Source organism: Pelecanus crispus, chromosome 1, assembly GCF_030463565.1.
Source record: "Pelecanus crispus isolate bPelCri1 chromosome 1, bPelCri1.pri, whole genome shotgun sequence".
Lineage (NCBI taxonomy): Eukaryota > Metazoa > Chordata > Aves > Pelecaniformes > Pelecanidae > Pelecanus > Pelecanus crispus.
Window position 1 is genome coordinate 133,448,532 of NC_134643.1, and position 23,225 is coordinate 133,471,756.

The window sequence follows — 23,225 nt, forward strand, 5'->3', positions numbered from 1 at the left end:
CCAGATGGCCAGAAGCCTTCTCTCATGTTCTGGTGGAAGTTCACACTTCTTCCTACGCGTCCTGCATGAGGTTCCCATTTCGGCATTAGGGATCGTAAGTTCAAAGACCATCTCTGCCACTGAGCTAGCTATTTTCTTTTTTTTACTTTGTAAGTAAGGTCTATTGCATAATATGCCACAAGACAAATCAGAAATTTACCTGTGTAAATTTTGTATCAATTGAAATAAGTGTGGAAATCATGTAATAGTTGCTTTTTTTTGTATGTGTGTGTGTATGCTGGGAGGAGGGAGAAAAAATAATTTAAGATGCTGTGAATGCAGGAAAAGGGCTCAGTTAGAGTATTTAAATGGACTTTTAATTAGCATTTCACTTTATAATGGTGAACTGATGTGATTATTTCTGTCATTTAGAAAAGCTGGTGCAGAGATAACCTCTAATTTCTACAAATTTTAATTCTAAAAACTTTGGAGTTCGGGAAGTAAAATTTCCCTTCTTTGTTCTCCTTGCCTTGATCTCCTATTCCAAGTGAACAGTCCTGCTGCATATAAGTAGAAGCTTTGCTCTGAGTTTTTTTTTCTGTAAGTGGTATGGATCTTAAGTTCATACAGGTGCATGCAATAGCACAATAGTTTCAGGCACCTCACTGGAAATAAGCCACATGTCGTGAATATTTTTCCCCACACTATACATCTTACTGTTATGATTGTGTAATGCTCCCTACCGCATAATGCAAAGGCTCGAGTGCTAAAATCAATGTGAAATACAGTGAATGTGTACAAAAACTAGGTATTAATTTTAAGCTGGGCATTACCAAAACTGAGGTGTGTACTGGAAAGACCAATGACTTTTCAGCTTCACAATAATAGAGAATAATTGCATTTAAGCAAACTACCTGACCATTAGTGCTATTTCTTCCTAATAGTGAATCATGTACCTGAAAAAACCAGCCAAAGGTTGGACCAGGTATTATTGCCTTCATTTGCATTATAGAAAGACAACAAAATCTGATATCTCAAAGTAAGAGGCTTTTATGGGTCTTTTCTGGGTCTTAGAAGATCTTGCACTTTCTGCTACAACGGTATCTTAAAATCTTACATGTTCCACAGGCAAAGTGAAGTGTGCTGGGACACTTTAGGCCAGAAGGGTGGTTGATGCGATGTGACTGGACTGTTACAGCTTGCTAGGAGCCAGCAGAAAATGTTTCCTCTTCCTATCAAAACGTAATAAAACAGTATGCAGACTACTGCAACATTATGCTCATTACAGCTGCTCTTTTATTCTGAATCTATGGGGTGTGAAAATTTTTCAGAACCCCGCTCCCCTGCAAAATAACAAGTTTTCCTGAGAGGTACAAAAGACAGGAATAATTTGGGGGGATTTCTTTTCTATAACAACCTAAAAGAAACTGTAAGAAAAACCAGACAGAAAGTATAATAAGAACAAGCTTAGTCTCGACAGTGCAAAACTCTGCCTCGGCTGCAGGACTGTGGGTAAATGCCGCAGTGGCTAGCTGACATTGACCTCTGTGCCCCAGGTTGTACCAACGTTGGTGTTCAAGCTGTCTGTGTAAAAATTGTGCAAAAGCTGGGATAGAGCATGCCACTGACTTTCTGCAGTTTAATGAGTTAGTAGCTGGCAACTGAGGTGTGGTGGTGTTAAAACAAGTTAACTTGAAGTGTGATTCAGTGTGTGAACTTCCAATCATAGCCTCATGCCTGAAGATCTAATGGACAAGAGATATAAAAAAAAATGCATGAGTAGTAGTAATGCTCATCGTTTACATTCCTGGAAAGCTGTATCTTGCCAATTTTAACCAGTTCATGGACAAATTTAATGTTAATATGCAGATGTACTAACTTGCTCTGTAATTTGTATTATGTGTTTAGAAAGAGAAAACAAGCATATAATGTTGTTCCAGAGCGTGATATGCTAAAATACTTAGTTTCTTCTAGAAAAGGTAGATTCAGCATTTTACTTGAAAGCTCGTGTATGTAGATAGGATTCAGACACACTTCTGAGACTGTGAAACCTACCATAAGTACGAATCCCACAGTGTTGATTGTCAAACTTATTTCAGTTTCTGCTTATTTTAGCAGTAAACTGTTGAAAGTGATTTTACACTTCCCTGCTTGTACATTTTGAGTAATTCAAGGAAAAAAATACTCATGCTCTACTGATGATTAAAATATGAAAAGTTTTATTTCCTTATTTATAAACATGAACTTTCTTAAACAGGCATACAGTGTTAAAATCTAAGCTGCAGATTCAGAACTGTGTTGTTTTTAAACATGAGGTAAGGTAGCTATAGGTATGATAGTTTTTTAATGATAAAGGTGTAGAAAATGTATCCCAATGCACTTAGGAAAACTTGAAAAATGATTTTGGTTGTCTTTTGGTAGTTTTTCATTTTGTTGTGTAAGTAGAAACAATGTAAGCAATACTTTTCCTTAGAAGTGTAGCTCCCGCCAGCCCTGCCAAAAAAAAAACAAAAAACCAAACCCCCAAAAAACCCTACAGGGTAATGGATTACCAGGCTTCTCGCAACTAGAGACAAACATGTTCTTCAGTGGAATCAGGAGAAGTACTTGAAACAGTCTTTGCTTTCTTGACATCACTTCTTTGTGTTGATAGCTAATAGGAACTCCAAACACTGTGCACTCTAAATTTTACAATGCTTCGTGGGCTATTAAATAAACATGGTGTATAGCTTTGGGGGTGTAGAAGTAAATTTGTTGACAAGTTTTATTTATTGATTGATCTGAAGAATATTACTGTAATGATCTCTAGCAGACAAGAACACAGGAGCAGAAACAAGGCTGTAAAGATGGCACTGCAAGGTACTTGTTACAAAAACATGAGATGTCTTTCCATCTACTCGCTTTTGGATTTTTCATTTGGAATTCAGAGAAGAGCAAAAACTTCCACCTCTTTCCATCTGGCCAGTATGTGATGAAGTGTTTTGTTTCATGCTTGACATTTTTATGAATGTGTGTATGTGTTGGGTATTTTGCAGGAGCTTCAGGATGGCATTGGGCGACAGCAGACTGTTGTCAAAACATTGAACATATCTGGTGAAGAGATTATTGAGCAGTCGTCAACAGCAGATGCTAAGGTGCTGAAGGAACAACTGGAAAGTTTGAATACCCGGTGGCAGGAGATCTGCAGACAGCTGGTAGAGAAAAAAAAGAGGTAGGTTAATAGAGAGAAAAAAATATTGTGAAATTATTTTTAGTTATTTTAGATTTGCTTCTGGCTTAAACATTCAAAGGAGCTCTCAACTTCTGGAGTTTTCTTATTCATAATGAATCATCAGTAATTAAATTTCATATCCAGTATCATTTTTTAAATTATTCTTTTCTGCTTTCTCTTGTCAGTGACCACAACTCCCTTCCGTACTCCACTTTTTTATAATTCCACTCCTAACATTAAAAAAAAAACAAACCAGCATTCATTATTGCTTGATTAAAAGTAGAACAGATTGGAGCTTCATTTACAGAATTTACAGTTGATTTATCATCTTTCTATTTGACATAATATATATGTCTGTTGTCCTAATAATACCTTAGCTAACTGATACAGTTAATCCTAATCTAATTCACTTCTCTTCATTAATGCCGTTAACATCTGCATTTCATAGGTTGGTTAAAAAGAATGGATTGGTTAATTTAATGTTATTTATAATCACTTTTAGATCGCTTTGTTTTTCTCATGCAGTCTCAGGAAGCTAGAGCATTTGAGTCACAGGGAATACAAAAATGTTTCGACTTCTTTAAAAAGAGAATTTCCAATTGAAAAAAAGAAAAGAAATATTTTTGTTGCCATTTGTACTAGGTTTTATAAAAGCATACGTTCTTAACCTAGATAGAATCATAGAATCATAGAATGCTTTGGGTTGGGAGGGACCTTGAAAGATCATCGAGCCCAACCCCCCTGCAGTAAGCAGGGATGCTAGGCATAAATTGATATGACATTCTGCTTTAAAATACAGTCACTGGTAGAGCTTTCTTCCTGCATGTGTTTTAAAACCCAGAATATTCCTTATAGAGATACATTAATGAGTGCTAGAGATGTACTAGAAGAACTAGTAGTGTGCAACAGTTTGTTTACTTCTGATGTCTCATGTACTGTTTTTTTGGTTTAGAGGCGTGGGGGGCAAAAGCTGAGAAAATGTTTGCTCTAGTGGTAAGGTAGCGTTCTGAAAGGTTATTATTGAGTTTAATCATGATTAAAGTTTCACTTGGAACATGTTTAAAGAATGAGATGCAACAAGTAAGCTACAGCTGTCAGAAGCTACAGCAGTGCTTTAAATATTTGTTTCTGCTGTATTTCCAGGTGTTGGTGGTAATGTTACTTGTTACACAAGGGAGTCCTTGGCCTTTATTTATCACACTAAAAGCTGTTCTTTTGTACAATGGAAACCCATCTGTTTTTCCAAGCATTAACTTGTTATGTAAGTGCTAACACTTACAAAACAATAACACATCATTTTAATAGCCCTGTAAGCTGCTTTGGCAACACAGAAGGAAGAGATTGGTGCTTGAGCTTTGTCTGAGAACATGAAATATGTCACAGTTCTGGTAAAGATTGGTATTGTACTTTCCTTCATTTATCAGTGGAAATGAGTATCTGAATGCTGTTTTGGCTCAAGGCGGTGTTAGCAGTGTATGGAATTTCTTGGCACATTCTATATTTTAAGGAAGCCTAGGATCTGTTAAGGGGGAATAATACAGGTATGTTCCCTAGATGAAGGTTCTTAAACACTTGCACATGCATTCCTCCTTTTGGTCTGTTTGATTTGTTGACCAGTTGGTTCATTTTCCTCTGGAATGACAGCTTGTGTAATTTTGAGGACCATGATTGCAGACACCTCAGTGAACTCTGCATGAATAAATGCATTGCTCTTGAAGGAATACAGACAGTGTTGTGTTAAACTAATATAAATGCTTCTGATGTACTGTAGTGAGACCCATGTGCTTCAGGATGGAGGAGTTTGTACTTCTATTCATTGCCTGGTCTTCCTGGCTGCATCAGAGCCAGGGAACACTTTTTGCTCCCAGATCTTGGTACCAGATCCTACCCTGTCTAGCTGCTGCCTCCCAGTATGTGCTTTTTCTTCTTTCCTTCATCTTTTCGCTCTCACAGACTGGATTTTCAAAGGAAAGAAACCTAGTTGACAGGAATATGTGGTATGTTCTAGCTAGGTCTCAATTACTGATGATCCTAGCCATGAAAATCCCATGAAACCAAGGCTATATGAAGACTGTTCGGCAGATTCCAGAAATGAAATCTGACAGTGATTTCAAATTCAAGTGTAATGTTGCTAAGCATTATTTAAATGGCAAGGAAACTTTATATACTGTAAAGTCTATTTTGCTATTGCTTACCAAGATGGAAGAAATTGATTTTTATAATCCTGCACAGTTTACAGATGGGGCACAGACACTCCATTTTGGACATATTTCTCAAGTCAAATACAAGCATACTCATCAGCTGGGGGCAGGGGTAAGAATACAGAAGTAACAGAAACCAACACAGATATTTTTGTAAGGTGCATGAATGTGAGAATGTAGTTGGATGCAAGAGGTGTATGGTGACATTTCCAAGGATGCCCATGACGTTAAGCTCTCTCAGGTAGTCAAATGCTGAGCTGATAGTGGGAAACTCCTAAACTGAGTGGATGGGCAATAAGTGGCAAATAATCATGATAGACAAATGTGAGGTAATGAATATTTCAGAGAAACATTCTATACCATGCTTACATGACGCTGAGCTTGCAAATGACAGTTACAACTCAAAGTTATCCTGGCATTATCACTGTGGCATTATCACTGTCAGTGTTTGCAGGCTCAGTATGGAGAGGCAGCCAAAAAAGCCATAAAATTTTAGGCAGCGTCAGTAAGGGTACTGAGAACAAAGCAAAAAAATTGTTGTTTTGCTGCCATCAAATGTTGTGGTATGTTCATGTTCAGTACTGTGTGCAGATCTGCTCTCTGCATGTCAAATATTTCTGCATATAGAGAAAGTATAGATGGAGGAAGGCAACTAAAATGAGCCAGGGTTTGGAGTGGCTGCATTGTGAGGAGAGACTAAGAAGCTGGGGATCTTCAATATGGAGAGAAGTCTTAGGAGGGATACGAGTGAGGTTTACAAAATTGAAGTGGTGGCTAAACTGCATATGGAACAACGTGTTATTCACCCAATTCCTCAATACCAGAAGTAAAGGGTACTTGTTGAAACTATAAGAGATAGTAAAGTAAATTTTAAAATTACTGGTTTACATTATGTTTTCTGAATACCTGAGGTTTGCTGGCCGCAGAAGGTTGTGGAGGAAAATAGTATGACTCGGCCCTACAAAATCCTTAATTTAATGACAGTGGATTCTGAGGGAGTATGAAGTGAACGGACTAAAGAAAGTGGCCGGTCTTCTGTGCTCCCCTCAATTAGCATCTCCAGTTAGCAATGTTGGTGGCAATCTGTTGGGCTAGCTTTTCTGACACACTCAGGCATTTTTCATGTTCTGATGCACTGACGACATTTTGAGGGTGTGGGGGAGGGAATGCTACAGAATTACATTGTCAGTTTTCCTGAGGATGCACTGTTAAATGGTTTACTGTTTATTCTGTATGAGAACATAATATTATCACTGCACTGATAAAGAACACTGTAAATTCAAAATATTTCTTGTAACCATCAAGAACCCTGCGGTTGGTTGACTTGAAAAGAGAAGATTGATACATGATATAATTCTGAGAGTTTCAACATGCTAATCCAGTTTTCATAAATAATTTGGAATAAATATTAAACTACCTGCATAATAAGAACTGTAAAACAGATCAAACCCATGAAATTCTGTAAATAACTCAAACTGATTGTAGGTTCACTATACGCTAATATTAATCATAGTGACAGCCTGGCAGATTTAATAAATGAGAATTATTTAGACCATAAAAGGACAACTTAGTTAAAAACAGACAAGAAAACAACCCAAATCTCAAAGCAATTTGAGCAACCTGTACTGCTCTTCAGTAAAAAGAAGCTATTTTTTGAGTTTTAAAAGGTCAAATGCTGATCCCAGGCAAAGCACAGACTTAAAATTGGCTTTGAATCTCCTTTCTTTGGTACTGAAGATCAAGAGGTTATGCTTGAGTTATGTTTGTGTAGGATGTGAACTTTCATTTGCCTTTATCAAAGAGTTTCAAAGCTGTCAAAGTTTGAATTCGGTGTTTAATGTTTCTGTATCTTGCAGTTTAATCCATTCAGCTAAGAATTAGGTGAAAATGTAATTTTAGCACATCTAGTCATTTTATCTTGCTACAAACTTTGGAATAGACAAAGCAGTTGAATAAAGTAAAACTTGATTGAAAGTCTGATACACTGATAGTTAGCAAATTGGGAATTTAATTGAGTTTTTGTTAGCATTTTGCTGCAGGGGGCATGTTTTGGAGAAGTTTGAGTTTGTACTGTGGAACAGTGTTACTCAAACTGAAAAGATTTTATAGACTAGGGGAAGTTGCAGTGACCCCTTGAATAGATGCTACTAACCCCAGACAAAGAGGGGGATAAAACCTGTCTGTTTCTTCCTCTTAATACTCCAGCAATCATTTTGAGATGCAAAATCTCCTAAACTGTACTATCGGAGATCTCTCTGCCTTTTTGTCCCTGGAGATGCATCAGGCCATATTATGTTGCACATGTCTGTGGCAAGCCATGCCACTGGGACGCTTGAGTTTTGGATGACTTAAGGAGGCAGAGGCTCGCCATCAGGACACTTGTGTGCACTCAAGTGCCTGGGTGGTGGCAAGCCCGAGGGCTGCGGTTGCAGCCTGGTGCTGCGCCTTCACTCCCGCTGCAGGAATGCATGGGCCAGGCAGAGCTAGTCAAGGGAATATATGTCAGGAGGAGAAGCAACATCTCACATAAGAGCTTAATAAGGTGAAGGCTCATAAATGAGGTTATTGAGAGACTTGTAACAGTGGTGCAGGCTGGTCTTTGTATTTTCCATCTTTGTTAAAAATTTCTTGTGTAATTTTTGAAAACAGATGCTCAGGAATTAGATTCCTTTGCTGTTTCAGAAGTAATCACTTTGGGGGTTTTTATTCATCACAATCTGACATTTGTTAAAATTGGGTTCTGTTGAATGGAAGAGAATTTTTCATTATTTTAGCTGCAAATACATTTGCACTTTTAATGAGCTTGAACCTGCAGACTGTCTGTTCAGATGTCTACTCAAGCAAGTTTGAAGTAATTATGGAAAGAATGACAGAAAAAAGGGTGTTTAACAGAATACTTTCAAATACTTTTCTGAATACAAGACAACAAGCTTTCTCTTCTAAACAGAAAAAATAATTGTTATAAAGTAAATATACTTTTTAGTATTTTTTCATACCTTTTTTTGCCATAACACACTAGCTGCCAGCGATTGGTTTCCTTCACCTGAACACTCCGTATATTGAAGGCTGTGATTAGTTTCTCGTTGCCATTTAAAAACTGGCTTAGGATGAAGAGATTTCATGACAGTTAAGTCAATAAATATATTTTTTATTTCCAACATAAGATTAGTAACATATTGAATTTTCTGACTTTTCTTTTTTGACTGTTCAGATTTCTTACAGTAAATCACTAGAAAAGAGTCACTCTGTATAAATTTGCATTGTGTTTACAAGTAGTGTAGTCAAACTTCTTACTGTTTAGTATTTGCATCTGACTTTTCTAAAGTTTCTGTGATATTTTTCATTTCAATTATTTTATTTAAAGTTCCTTACCCAAATGAACCATATTTGCATATTCTGTGGAGAAAGAAAGAAAATTTGTTCTCTCTTAGTAAATATTTTATTTAAGTTGTCAAGTTACTGTTTTGGTGGCTTCTTAAATTCTCAGTAACAGCTACTAAAATGCACTAATTCCTAATCTTAGAAATACCATAAGTAGAAAATAAAAAAACCTGAATGTTAAAAAAATAAAAAGGCGCCAAAACATTATTGGAAGTGCAAGTGGGAATATGAGTCACAAGCGCAGATCTGTCCTACTTCTGTGATTGCGTATTTTCTATCTCTAGCTGACACCTCCACCATCACTTGTGTGCAGTTACAAACTGTAAACATCCGATGTGTTTCACAAACTATTTACGGGTTGCTATGGTATTGGTATCACATTGTTGACTGTGGAGAAAATACATGAGCTGCAATATCCATTTCATATATGCGTTTCTAGAAACTGTAAATGAAGATATAAGCTTACTTGAAATGGCCGTGAATGTTCATGTAATAGTTAACCATCATAACTAAGGATTAATGATAGTTAAAAAAAAAAAATCTATCTAGGGTATTTTGTGGACTACCATAAGAATTTGTTATTGATTCAGTTTAACACTGTTAGGAAAACTAATCCCTAATCTATGAAATACTATATAGACAAAATACTATCAGGAAAAATAATTATTTTAATTAATTTAATTTAATATTTAATATTAAATACTGAATATTAATACATTTGCTTCCAGAAGTGTAAAGTATATAAAATTCTTATAAACAGCTGTGGAGTCAGAATAGTTGACCAAGGGGCTTTATGAATTTAGAAATACAAGCAGAAAGCTGCCGTGTTTTAATATGGAAAGCACAAAGTAATGTGCCTGAGAATAGCAGTCACATAGAAGACCAAAAGTTACGTATGAAATTCTGTACTTCTCTGCTATTGTTTGAGAATTTTCCATCAAACAAGATCGGTCACGTTTCAGGGCTAATGAAATAAACCATTTGTCGACAGAGAAGCAGTCTAAAAGCTCCTTGGGAATTTAGGCTGGTTTAAAAGGATAAGGCAGTAGTATACAACAGTGTGCAGATCTGTGCTGGAGATGGATCTGCTTGGCTCCACAGGGCCAGCTGCTGAAATTGCATCTTATGGCACAGTCACATGCTTCTCCAGCAAGATGGACTCCCAGCTGCTTTCTCAAGAGCTGCTCTGTCCATGTCTGAGTCAACTGGTGGCTCACGCTCCTTATTCCAGTTTGTTTAGGCTCAGATTTGGAAGCCCATACTCCCTTAATAACAATTTACTGTTCAGTTGTCATCGCTGCCATGGATTTAAACACCTAGAAATTACATGTATCTGTTGTTCCAAATGTAATTACGGTGATAGAAATCAGCTTGTTCAAAAGGTGCAATCAGTCATTGAGTTAAAACTTTTTATTTGATTAACCGGTTCAGTTAATATAGAGAGTGCTTTATTTTAGTGGCTTTTATAATATGATACTTGTCATGCAGGATGTTATTTGTAATAGAAGTAATGTTCTAGCAGGCCAAGAACAAATTGTAAAGTAAATTATGAAGTGCACCTGCAGCTTCTGTTAATTGCAACGGACCTTTTAATTACTATACTACATACCATTCCTGACTAGGATAAGGAAGTAGATCTTTATGGAACTTTACTTTTTTTTTTTGTCTGAGTTCTGAAACCCTTCTGTGCGCATATGTATAAAAAGTAAACACGTCTAAACGTATTCCTGAAAACTCTTAGGTTGAAAACATCCCACATTGCTCTGACAATAAAACTCAATCCTACTGATCAACATTTAAATTAGTCATCAAAGTAGAAATCTTTCCTTCATGACTAGGAAAAATGTTTTTTAAATGTTTTAAGGGTTGCAGTTGAATTCATAAGGGTGATAAAACTGACAGTGTACTTAAGATGAAAAAGGAATCTTGCCAATTGCTATCTCTGCTAGGAGACAAGAAATCTTTTTGATTTCTCATTCAAAATACTATACAGCTCAATAATTTTGCTCTCAGGTGCATTGAGTTGAACGCTCTGCCTTTTCTGTGCCAGATTAACATATTTAAGGTTGTATCTTTCTCAGGCTTATCCTTAGGGTGCCATCACATAATTCCTCCACTGAGCTATGTGCTTTACAAATGAGTAGAAGTGATAGGAAACCAAAAAAGTAAAGCTGTTGCTGAGAGCTTAGGTTCTGGGGAATCTGGTCAGGTTGAGGAACAGAGGTTTTATTGTGCAGTTCACGGTGTAGCACAGGATGACCGATTGACAGACTTCCACGTAGTCGGGGCAGAGGCGAACACTGCCTCAGAAAGATTTGAAGTTGTCCTTCTGCTTTTAAGATTACAGGGAGCTAGTTTTTCTTCATTTTTATAATTACAGGTCTCAGCATAGATTAACAACTGCCTCAGTTTCACAGAAGTAAATGTTTTGATTAGCTGGTTCTAGATAACCTATTTTGGCTTGAGAAGATCATTTGACCTCTCAAGTACACATACACTTCTCAGTGATGAACACTGTAGTAAGTGTAATGCTGAAAAGTTGGTCCTTCTCTGCATGTCCTATACAGCCGAAATGGGTAAGTCTGTATGCATCAGGAAGGTTCAGAATTTCTGGGTGCACAACAGTCCTTCGTAAGAGATGCAGAGCTGTAGTACATAGTCACAAGAAATTAGAGTCCAGCAGCATCAGGGCTTTTCATTGATATAGCTCAGATTTCCAGAAATCCTAGACAAACAACAGTTCCTGAAAAGAGTCATGCAGGTTTCCATAAGAAAATTCAAGACAAAACCAGAAAAGTAGGGCTTTCAATTGGCTTCTTTTGCTATTTATGGTGTTCACTTTTTTACGTATTTGTTTGTATAAATATAAGGATATATATGTGTGTATATATATGTATACCTGTATTTATATTTGTCTATATACGCATGTGTGTATGTATATATAAAGACTTATATAGTTTTGGAGGATTTTCTTGTTTTTACAGTATATATCTTCCCTTTCTTTTTCCTCTAAAGAACAGTTTGGCACCAGTGGCTTGTGTTTGTTTAATGTCTAGGAGGTTACTGTGGAGTAATTTGTTTACAAGCTTAAAAAAGAGCAGTAGTGTGTTCATATGTCTAGTAAATATTAGAATATACCGTGTTAAGAATGAAAGCAAATAAATCTGCTGATTTCGAATTCCATTCCAGATCTAAAACAGGAACTTGATCTAGAACTTTTATTCATAGCCTGTTCAGAGCAGCAGAAATTTGCCAAGGATTTCAGTTACTGTTTGTAAAAATAAGTTAATGTATCATTTCCACGCTGTAAGTATAGTTATGAATATTGACTTTTGTGTATTGAAGAAATACTTTCTCTTTGGTAAGATGGCAAGTCATTTTTAGAGTGAAAGTTGTTATTGGACATCCAGGAGAGCAGTTGTCAGGTGTGTGGTTTTTTTTGTTTTTTACTGATGCCTATTTAACTATACAAAACATGCTGGGAGTTACTGTCATGTTCCTACTGCCTTTATCATCTACAAAAAACATCAACTTTTTAATTAGGACCCATTTTGATAGAAGCCTCTGCAGTATTTTCCAGTTTTGAAGCACTTTTGAAACATAAAAATTACATTACATAACAATGATTGCATCAGCTTTGCTTATGGCTTTAAGGTATCAACAATTCTTGTTCTGCAGTAGATTTCTTGACTAAACAGTGTATGCTATTTAATAGCATTGAGTTCCTATTTCTAAAAGAATCACAATTATTACCTTTCTTATAGGTCACCCTGAATTTTAAGTCTATGATTAGGTATGATTTTCATATTCTGGATCATGAAATCTACCTTCATTGGTCCTCTTCTTTGAATTCTTGGTAATTTAACTCAATTCACCAGACAATAAATCTAGCTGATTACTTAACTGATAAGAATCTCCATTTAGCAGCCTTTTCCTCTTTTCTCCTCAGAGCAAATCAATGTTACCTTTGTGAAAAATCAGCTGCCATTGACCAAAAGGCTGTGGCCAAAAATTGAAGTGGGTTAAATTCAGCTACATAGTCGATCAAATAATTATTCTTTCTAATAAATTGCAATTTAAAAAAAAAATCAATACAAATAAATAAATTATCTTATCAATCACAATTTATTATAGCTTTTTTTACAATAACCTCACAGATTTAATTTTTAAACAGGTATTTCGTCATCTGCAGTTACAGCATGTGAAATCATAAAAAGGAGCTGTTCTTGAAGACAAGAGTATGTTTAAAAGTGGCAGAGCTGGTTTCTGAAACCACCTAGAAATATTGGCAAGAATTTTTTGCCACAGGAAAATAGGACACAGTGTATGTTGGTTTCCAAAGTCCACTCATGTCAGTGCAAGTCTTTTCTCTGGCAATATAAAGAAATGTAAATCTTTACTGCTTAATTTGTCTGTTTCAAAAAAACTAAACCTATTTAATTTATACAGGGGGTGGGGGGGGAAGGTTTTGTCTAAATAGCTTAAATCAGAGGGATATACAGCCTGAAGAAAGGAAGAAAAGCACAGCATCTCTGTCTTTCTCCAGCTGGAAAAATCTGCTGATCCCACCGGTACTGATCCCACGAGGCGGTGGCTGGCTGTCCATGCGGCATTAACTTCTGTCACAATGTGGTTGCGGCTCCTGAGGGACAGTGTATTCTGTTGTGAAATATCTTAACTCCTGTCCTGCACGTGTTCCTCAAACTCGTAGATGTGTGGTGGTAGTTGAAAATAACAAATGGTTTGATACTTGTCAATTTTTACTTTCTGATATCTTTTTGAACCTCTTGGACTTTCCACCAGGCCGGTTTTATTTAGTCTCTTCATGCTTCTCTGTGATCTAATTCTACATGAAGACTTCTCCTGCGTCTTGGAAATCTGTGCTCAGTCACATGTTTGCTTGTGAAAATTTTGCTTCTGGATTTCTTTGGGCTGTGGAGTACTGTTTAATTCAGTTCCACTTGCAGTAGAATTGTGAAATATAGGTTGCTGGCTTAGTTTTTTTGTGAAGTACAGTGCACATGAATGAGAATCCCTCCCACTAGTGTGTGAAAGGCAGTTAATGCCCCTTGCGGGCAGCTGGCTTTCCAGTCAAGACTCAAAGCATGGTGGGAACAGGGGAAAAATGTCATCTCCCAAGCTCCATTTATTGACTTGTGAATTAAGGTTATTTTCCACAGCTGTGCCCATCTTTGCTCCTGATCCTTGGCTGGTACAGTAGGGTTCTCCTTTCTTTTTCTGTCAATACACACTTGCCAATAAGCACTTAAAGAGTGTCCTCCTCCTTGCCTTTTGGTTTCTCAAAAGAGATGACTAAACCCTATACACCCATATTGCTGTAGCCTTAGAGCATGCAACTCCTCACTGTCTGGTTCTTGAGTAGTAGCTGACAAAAAATTGTCCTGTGTGAGGGTGGATTTAAATTTATTGCTTACCTAAAATTCCAGCTACAATCCATCTGAAATGCTTGAGATAACAGCAATCTATTGATATATCAGCTGAGCTAGGAAAAAAGCATCCTCCATTTAAACCTGTACTGACTTTTACTAATCTTCTTTACACGAACATTGTATATTTATTATGACTGAATGCATGATTTATTATTGGACTTCATAATACTTAATAATACATTCTGCACTTGCTTTTCCATATATATAATTTTTTCAGCCATAATCACTACAAATCCATTTCCTGAAAAAGTATTAAGAATATTTATAATTCACGACCAATATTTCAAGAACAACTTAGTGCTTTTTTCTTATCTAAATGCATTGAATTGACACAGGAAATAAAATATCTAGCATTTAATTGTAGATGGAGAGTTTTAATTATCCCATTCATTATTATCACTACTACATGCTTAAATAAATTCTACAAAACATTAAACTTGAAGATAAACAAAGAAATAATGCTTCATATTTTAGAAACGAACAGAGAACATCTTTAAACTGTGCTGTAGACAAAGAACCTTGAAAGTGTCAGCTACTTGTTCATAATTATTTGGAAGCATTAATGCATAATACTGTTTTATAAGGTTTTTCTTGTTGAAGTTACTACTTTCTTGGCTTTTTTAACTATAAAAGAAAGGATGGATTTAGGACAATAGTTGGATACTTTTTCAAAAAGTGTTTGGTTCTTGTAAATTGAATGGAAACACTTGTCTTTTTCAAGAACAGCTTTGTAGTGATGTCATCTTGCCTGGCTTTTGCCATCCAAGAAAGCCTGTGTCACATGTGTGGTGACTATCATATTTTTCAGGTGTCCTTAAGATGTGATATGTTTAGTGCAGCCAGACTGTGGAATGTAGCAGCTCGATAGTGAAGCCTGGTCAAGAGTGTTGTCTCTGGTATTTCACTCTGGTTTTTAATCTACTATTTCGGAGAGGGGTCTGTAAAGCTGATAGTGTTTTTTCATCTAGTGTAACAATTCGCATCTTGCAAGGTTGCCATGTTAAGGAAATGCAATAAACACCAGTAAGATGGAAGGCAGGTAAAGCACTAGCAAAACTTTTGTTAGTTTGTGGGTTGTCTAAAATAATAGTTCCATTGTATGCTCCTGGTTTTATTTTATAATAGTCAGCATTCCAACATCAAGACTCCTTCTCTCCTCAAAAATCTTCAACTATAAAAAGTTCTTGCTTATACCAGGAAGTCAGATGATTCTTCTGCTGTGAAATGAAATTCAGTTCAGCTCATATGCTTATGCCCCTCCTTACTACTAGAATTTTCCCTGCTGACCAAACCAGGCTTTTCTCATTTTACACTGTAACTAGTATGATGTTATTTAAAAGGAATTTTACAAATCTTACAGTTTTTCTTCCTTTGTTTTCCCTCTAACCAAATGCTTTTACTTAAAACATTAAGGAAACACCTTTTTTTCCTTGTAAATAAATGTTTCAAATGCGGAACACTTGAAGTCAATTGAATACTTTTATTCTCTGGAAATCACAGCAAGAGGAAAAAAAAGTCATGTAAGATTTTAATGACTTAAAGTTAGGTTTCTTAATATAGGGTGAAATGTTTCATGGATTTGTATGTACAAAATTCTGTAAGATAGATAATGACTAGGAAATTTCTAAATTTCTGTTCTGCTTGAATATAAGTTTTTAGTCTATGGTTTCTAAGCTGTTTGTCAGACTGTGTCTGCGCATGTGTGCAGGCAAGTGTGTCAAACAACAATTGGTTTTGGTATTTTTTTGTTAAGTGATGTGAAGCTGACACTTTTTATTGCTTCTCTTTTGCCTGAAGCTTATTCACACAGCTTTTCTAAAGAGACATCTTTGCTTAAGTCAGCCATCAGAAAACAGTTTCCTAAAAAAAAAGAAAAAAAAAATGTAAATAAATGGTGGCATAGTTTAAAGTAAATTTCATTTGAATTCTCAGAGTGTTCTATGGGCACTGGCCATCACGGAAAGTATGGGAGACCAGGGAAAGTTAAAACCATTTTCATTCTGTTTTAATAGATTTTTGCTTTCAGAAATAATATATTAATAATATTGGGCTTGATACTCCGCTGTAATGTTGAGTTATATTCTTAAAACACTAATACAACCTCTTATTAAGTGTGATAAATGACCTAACATCTCAAACTCAGCTGGATCTTGGAAATAACAATAATAATTAAAAATAAAAAAAAAGCTGGTTTCAGATCTTTTACTTTGATCTCAAGCAACCTTAATAAAATAACAGCAACAAAACCCCCACTATTATTACTTAATAGGTTACTAATTATTATTTAATTTTATTAATAATTATTTAATCTTTCCATACAGGTAAGACTTAGTGTAACCCCAGTTTTGTGAATAAGTCTGGAGGATAAATTACAAGTGATTTACATAAAACATAGTTTTTCTCCTTCAGAAAAAAAACTTCTCCTCCGCCCATAATGTTAATCCCAAAGGGCTCACATTCTGCCAGTGCTCTTCCCTGCTGACCTTGAAATTTTTCTCTTGTATCTGTTGATAACTTTGGAAGCTTAGGCACAATAGTTTAGATCTCCATATATTTATACAGTCGTGGTGAAAGTAGTCTTATCTGGCTTTAGACACCTGCAATGTTTATGTCTTAGTTGGTCATCTGGATTTCCTTTAATTAATAAAAGAAAAAAGTTGTATGGCAGAATACATCTCTTCCTATTGTAATCATCTAAGATGAATCCATGTATCATACGCTAGAAATGCCAATTGGCATTCAATGAAGAGAATCTGGGTAAGAAATTCAACAGCTGGGTTTTAGATGTAGACAAAGTAGACATCTAAAGTTAGGTGAGATAAAAGCTATCTTATTCTTTCTTATGGACTGCAAACCTTACCTGCTTTTTGTGGATCTTGACTGGAACGCATTACACAAAGTATGTGGCATGGTCACCAAAATATCTGTTTGTACAATATGTCCAAATGAGTTTAAGTGTCACTTTTTACAGATTCAGTTTGGTAAAATTTGGTGCTAGAATTCTGAGTTTCTGACACTGGGCTTCCTTGCTGTTAGTTCACATAAAAAAATCTGGTTCTAGTTCAGGCATGCTTGTTTGCTCCCTGCAGTAAGTAATCTGCAAGCTGAATTTAGTGACATTGCAAATTATGATCTGAGTTTTTCTTTTAAAATACATTAATGCCATATTAAAAGGGTGCTGGTCTGATAATTCTGATACGAAAAAATCTATGGCACACTTTTAAAAATAATTAATGTAAATGATAAGAATTCGTTTTCCCTAATCTTTCTTTTAATATGGATGAGCACTTCAACATAAAAATAAATTTATAGAAACATTAATTTCATGTTTTTATTACAGGCTAGAGGAAGAAAAGAATATTTTATCAGAATTTCAAGAGGACTTGAACAAGTTGATTTTATGGTTAGAGGAAGCAGACAGCATTATTGGTATTCCCCTTGAACCAGGGAATGAAGACCAGTTAAGAGACTGCCTTAGCAAAGTAGAGGTATTGTGAGTTTTATTCTTAACATTTTCTTAATTTATCAATTCTACATTGAAGAAAATTAAATGCTGTTTTCAGAGAAGGTTTCTGCCGTCAAACACAGCATTCATATGACTTTTTTAGATAAATCAAAGTAGTAGAATTTCAAAACTCAGGTACAAATATATACTGATCATACTAAAATTGGAAAAATAAGGGAAAATGTACTTAAAAGAAAACACCTATCCTGTCACTAGATAATTAATCATTATCTTTTTCGTGCTTATTTCTTAATTCAGAACTTGACTGTTTTATCTGTAAAACATTTGTCTATAGGTGGCTTGTTATTTTTTTATAATTTCTCACTTATGAAACAGTATTCAGTATTTCACAAGAATATCCAGAATTGCATGCATAATTATAAATGTCAGCTCATTAAAGTATGACTGCAACATTTTATAGACTAAACATCTAGGTGAGTTTTTAAAAATGCTTTAAAAAAAAAAAAGATAATATTAAATATTTGTTTTTAAAAGCTGGAATATTTTCATGAAGATGTTACAGCTTTTAGACTATGATACTGCTAATAAATATATCCAACAGAACTTGCTGTTTAGTTTCTGAAATGTGTCCAATAGAATGACTATTTTTAATAACTTGCACAATAATAAATTAAACTGCAGTTGGAAAATGTGTATTACTTATAGAATACCTGCCTACAGGTTTCTTGTCCTCTCTTGAGGATAAGGACTGGTTATCCTCTATGCCAATCCAAGTTGAACAAGTTCAGCTGGTGATGGAATAGAGCACTAAAGAATCTGAAGGAAAATCATCCATTTCTTCTATCCTTCTTTCAACAAAATCTGAAAAAAAATCTAAAAGATTTTTTAGGAAAAATCCATCTTCAAGTTTCTTTTTAAATAAACAAAAAAAGGATAAATAGTATTGCGTAGCATTTGAGGAAATTTGAGTTTGTCCCTCTGACTGTTTAACATAAGATGTCAGCGAGTTGGACAGAGAATGTGAGGCTTTGCCTCCATTGGTGAGGATATCAGAACAAAGGCAAAGAAATTTTTGTAAGGGGTGTTAGATACATCTGAAAATTTGCAGACATGATTACAGGTTTAAAGTCTAAATTGATTGTTTAGAACTACGAAGGCTCCCGCTCCTCATTTATACACAAATATTTCCCAATTGTAGCATTCCCAAAGGATATGTAATCCAAAATTAAAGGTGTAGCAACTCTTATTTGTATCTCATTTTTACAGTCCACCTTGTTCTTTTGGGGTTACATAACAGACTACATTCTAATGCAGCAAATAATAAGACACTGGCTTGCACTGTGGGTCATTTCATACCTACCTGATTATGTTAATAAAAAAAAAACCCCAAACTTGAAGAACTTTGTCTTTTAGTTACATTATCCTTACTTGATATGTCAAGTTACTTTGACAATATAAGTTTGCAGTAACTGCATACATGATGGAGAAGTGGTACATTTAGATGATGCCTTGCATCCTTTGGCTGTGCTTGGGTTTTCGTTATGAACATATATGAACATTCTTAATTATGAGGTTAGACTGGAGGGCTTTTCACCACATACCATCTGGGTTATTGTGTTCACAGCACAGAACATGTTAAAAACGTTCTCCAAAGTGCTTGCTTTTTACCATATTAAAAGACTATTAAAGTTCATATACATGAGCTATTATTGAGTGTCTGGAAGTGGAATTTATCATGTAACAGTGACTAATATCCTGGAAACCCTGTATTTTGTCTTTTAGGACTCTCTCTAGGCTTGATCCACTAATACAGTCTCTTTTGGGGGGGTTTAGCCCTCTACGTTCAGAAAGCAATGGTTATTTTGTCTTGAATTGAGTTTATTCCTTCAGCTGCTCCACAGATCGATAAGGGTGAAGATAAGAGAGCTGAAAATTCTACCACAGTTCATATTAACTGCTGTATTTGTCTGTTCCAGTTAAGAGTTGAAGAGCTGCCGCCACACAAGGGAATACTGAAACGATTAAATGAAACTGGAGGAATAGCACTTGGAAGTGCATCACTGAACCCAGACAAAAAATATAAGCTTGAGAGTACACTGAAGGAGGCCAACCATCGCTTGTTAAAGGTTAGACATATTAGTGACATAACTGTGGCATAAAACTTTAATCTGCAGCAAATATTTGCATTATATGTTTTCTGATACGTATTATTTTTCTCTGTATGAAGAGACATTTTTATGCATAATGAACCTGAGGAAGAAAAATGCGTACAATACAGTGCAGTGAGAAACAATGACAGCAAACCAAGACCATTAGTGCCTGAAATGATGATGATGCATCCAAATATACTCCCTAAATTACAGGTCTGCTGCTTAAGGGTGGAATGCAGAGCATTGCTTTTGTAGCCTGTTTTGTTTTTGTTTTGAGGGTACAGCAAATATTCCAGCTTTTGTCACTCAGGTGTGTGAGAGGCAGTAGCAAATGGCTGATTGTCTTTATGGAAACGTTTCTCAATTCTGTCCTCTCCCCAACCCCTAGGTGGAAGCTGCAACCACTGTTTCACATTCCACCACGCTTCTTCCAACCTTGAGCTTTGAGTTCTGGTTTCTGTATAGCAAAGTACCACTCATTTTGCTTTCTGGGATCTCCACACTCATGGAGAGAAGTAAGGGAGGATTTTGCTGTATTTTGTTGTTGCAGTAGCATATTTTTGTGTTGGAAACTGGTGACAATGAATAGCAAATCTGGCAAAGAGAGGTAGTTAATTTGAAGTCTCTCCATATCTCATGTAGCAGAAATGGTAGAGAGCATTGTCCAGAAGATGGTGGTCTGGATCGCTAATCCAAGGTATGGATTAGTTTGGTCAGAAGAGGTCAGTGTAGAATCAGCTGAAGGATTTCCCTTGAGACTGATATCAAAATCAGAATCTGGGAAATTAGCCTGTGGTATCTGTTTGTTAAAGTTACCAGAATGTCGGGTCAAAAAGAAAGAGGGATTCGTTGCGTTTAGCTCTGGGGAAAAAATGGTGAGAAAATCTTCTTCTGAGTGCCTTACTGAAAAGACAAGCTAGAGTTTCTGGTCAAGAATATTACATCCTGGGTTTATTTTGTTACTGTTTCTGTGAACGCAGTTGAATTTCAAGCACAGACCTGGGAAATAAACAGGAACTTATTTGATGTGGAACTCTGATTAGTTTCTTCCTAACAGAAACAGTCTGGCAAGGCTCAGAATATTAGCTAATGGCTGAAGCAAAAGTGGGTAATAAATATTGATCACATTCACAGACTCCAAGTTGAACACATAAATCGTTATTTGGGTGCTTGGACAGAAGTATCTCTTTCTCTACAAATGGGTTTCTGAAATCAATGTATATAGAAGAATTCAGCACACTTCAAGATCAAAATAGTGTTATTTATGAGCTGAAGCATATACATAGCTGAATTTAGGCACCAGAATTTGAATATCTGAGCTGTAATATTAAAAGGACAACGTTAGTTCTCAGGAAAAAAAGAAAAAAACTAAAATTACACACATACATTTTAACAAAATCTGTAATTTCTGTCTGAATGTAAGCTTTTACTGATTAGTCATATACCTACAAACTTTGCGCTTTCATTTTCTGCTTGCTGATGCAGAAACGTTGCAGGTTACTTGTCACAGTCAGAGCAACTATGAGTGCTGTTGAAAGTCGTTAGGTCTGGATGAAATATGGGGGACAAAGCTCTTTTTTAGTGAGTCATTCTCTTTACAAGTTTTTGTCTCCTAGATCTAAGTAATGTTTATGGCAAGACATTAGGCTTGAAATTTACCACTTGAAAACTTCCATTTACTCCTAAAAGACTAAAACCATAACATTAAACTTTCATTTGAGATCATTACTTAACCACGTTATTTTGATTTCAATTATTTACCTATAGAGATGTATAAAAAAGAAGTTCTCACTGTCCCTTGGTAGCTGAATCTAAAGAATCTGAAAAATGCAGTATATTTTTTTGTTTTTTTTTTTTTAGTGGACAGAAACTGAGTTTGAAAATTACAATGCTCAAATCCATACATGTTCTCTGAAGGTGTTCTCTTTCTCTGAAGCTTTTCTATTTCCCATAGGATCTTGAGAGATTTGGGGGGTGGAAGTTAGTAGCTCATAGTAGCTCATTTGGGGTTTCTGTCATTGGATTTTTCCAATGAAGCTGAAGGGAAAAATATTTCTTTTTTCTTTTACATATTTTTTTCTTTTTCCTCACAGTTTGTGTAGGAAGCCTCAATTAATTTTTTCACTTTCTCCTCTGAAACTCTAGGGTCTGTAATATAATTAGAAATCATGGAAAGAAATTCTGCAGGCCTGACAGAGGGACATATGTTTTCTTCCTTCAGTTATAGGTCTGTAAGCACTGAAAAAAACCCACAGATTTTACTGTGAGCCAAATCTCACAGCTCTGGCACCTTTATATCAGACCAACTTCTGTAGTTCACCTGAGGATGGTTCTGTAGTCAGTTGTTTTGATGAGGATATATTTTTTGTGTTCCTCAAAGCACAGTGGACAAACATCATCACACAGAGATTTCTCTGAGGCTTTTCTATCTCTCCATACCCTTCTAAGAGTGTATGTTATACTTTAATCCTTTGGTTCTAGCTGTTTGTTCTGTTTTCTGGTGTCTCTGCTAGAAATGAACATGTAACAATCTAGCATTTCTGATTATCTCATATTGCAGGATATTATTTTCAGAATACGAAACGTACATGACAGTTACATAAATAATGTAAGGTAGGCCCTTATCTGGCGTACACTAGAGTAACTCTGTTTACTTCAGAGCAGCTGTGACAATTTGCACCAGCTGAGAATGTAGCCAAATATCTCATAAGATTATGACAAATTTTTCTTTTGCCTTGATCTGTCAAGCAGGGGAATGGGGGACAACACCTGCGAGTCTCAACCTTCAAGGTGACATATTTGAAATAAGTCATTTTCAAACCTTCTTTACAGTCACAGAAACTGTTGCCCTACAGCAATGGAAATAAGCCAAGAAAAGAAATTGAGTATGAAAGGAATTGCAGTCACATAAAAGAAGCTTTTTTGGTTTTGCTTCAGTATTGTCTTTGCTTTTAGGTGTTTATATCACATGCTGATGACCTTGAGAATAGATATATGAAGAGTTTTTCTTCCGTTGGATAGTAAGAATTTTAAAATTACGGACAACTTTATTGAATAGTGATTCTAATAGGCTGCTATCCCAGACATTGTTTAAGCAGAGAATGAAGATTAAAGCCCACATTTGAAAGCCTGACTTTTAAATTCTAGGCTGGTTTTACTTATTGTACTCTCTCCAAAGCCAGTATTTCTTGTAAAAATGAAAATAACACTATCTTTGTGAAGTCTTAATAGTATGAAAAATGAAGTGTTTTATAACCATTTTTCTGCCTTCACATCAAGAATTTTTTGTTTATTTTCAAAGCTCAAAGTATCTTCTGCTGTGATAGCCAAGTATGCTAACCACCTAGTGCTTCAAAGCATACAAAAGGGGTACCAGGCACTGGAGTT

At 35.7% G+C, this 23,225-nt stretch overlaps 1 protein-coding gene across 1 annotated transcript in view; it reads left to right on the forward strand.

The window, feature by feature from the left end:
• Window positions 1-23,225, forward strand: part of DMD (dystrophin) — a 1,232,979-nt gene that overhangs the window by 784,651 nt on the left and 425,103 nt on the right. Inside the window, exons 45-47 of the mRNA XM_075717957.1 lie at window positions 3,015-3,190; window positions 17,563-17,710; window positions 19,665-19,814. Of these exons, the coding sequence (XP_075574072.1) occupies window positions 3,015-3,190; window positions 17,563-17,710; window positions 19,665-19,814 (474 nt within the window). The remainder of the gene's footprint in view (window positions 1-3,014; window positions 3,191-17,562; window positions 17,711-19,664; window positions 19,815-23,225) is intronic.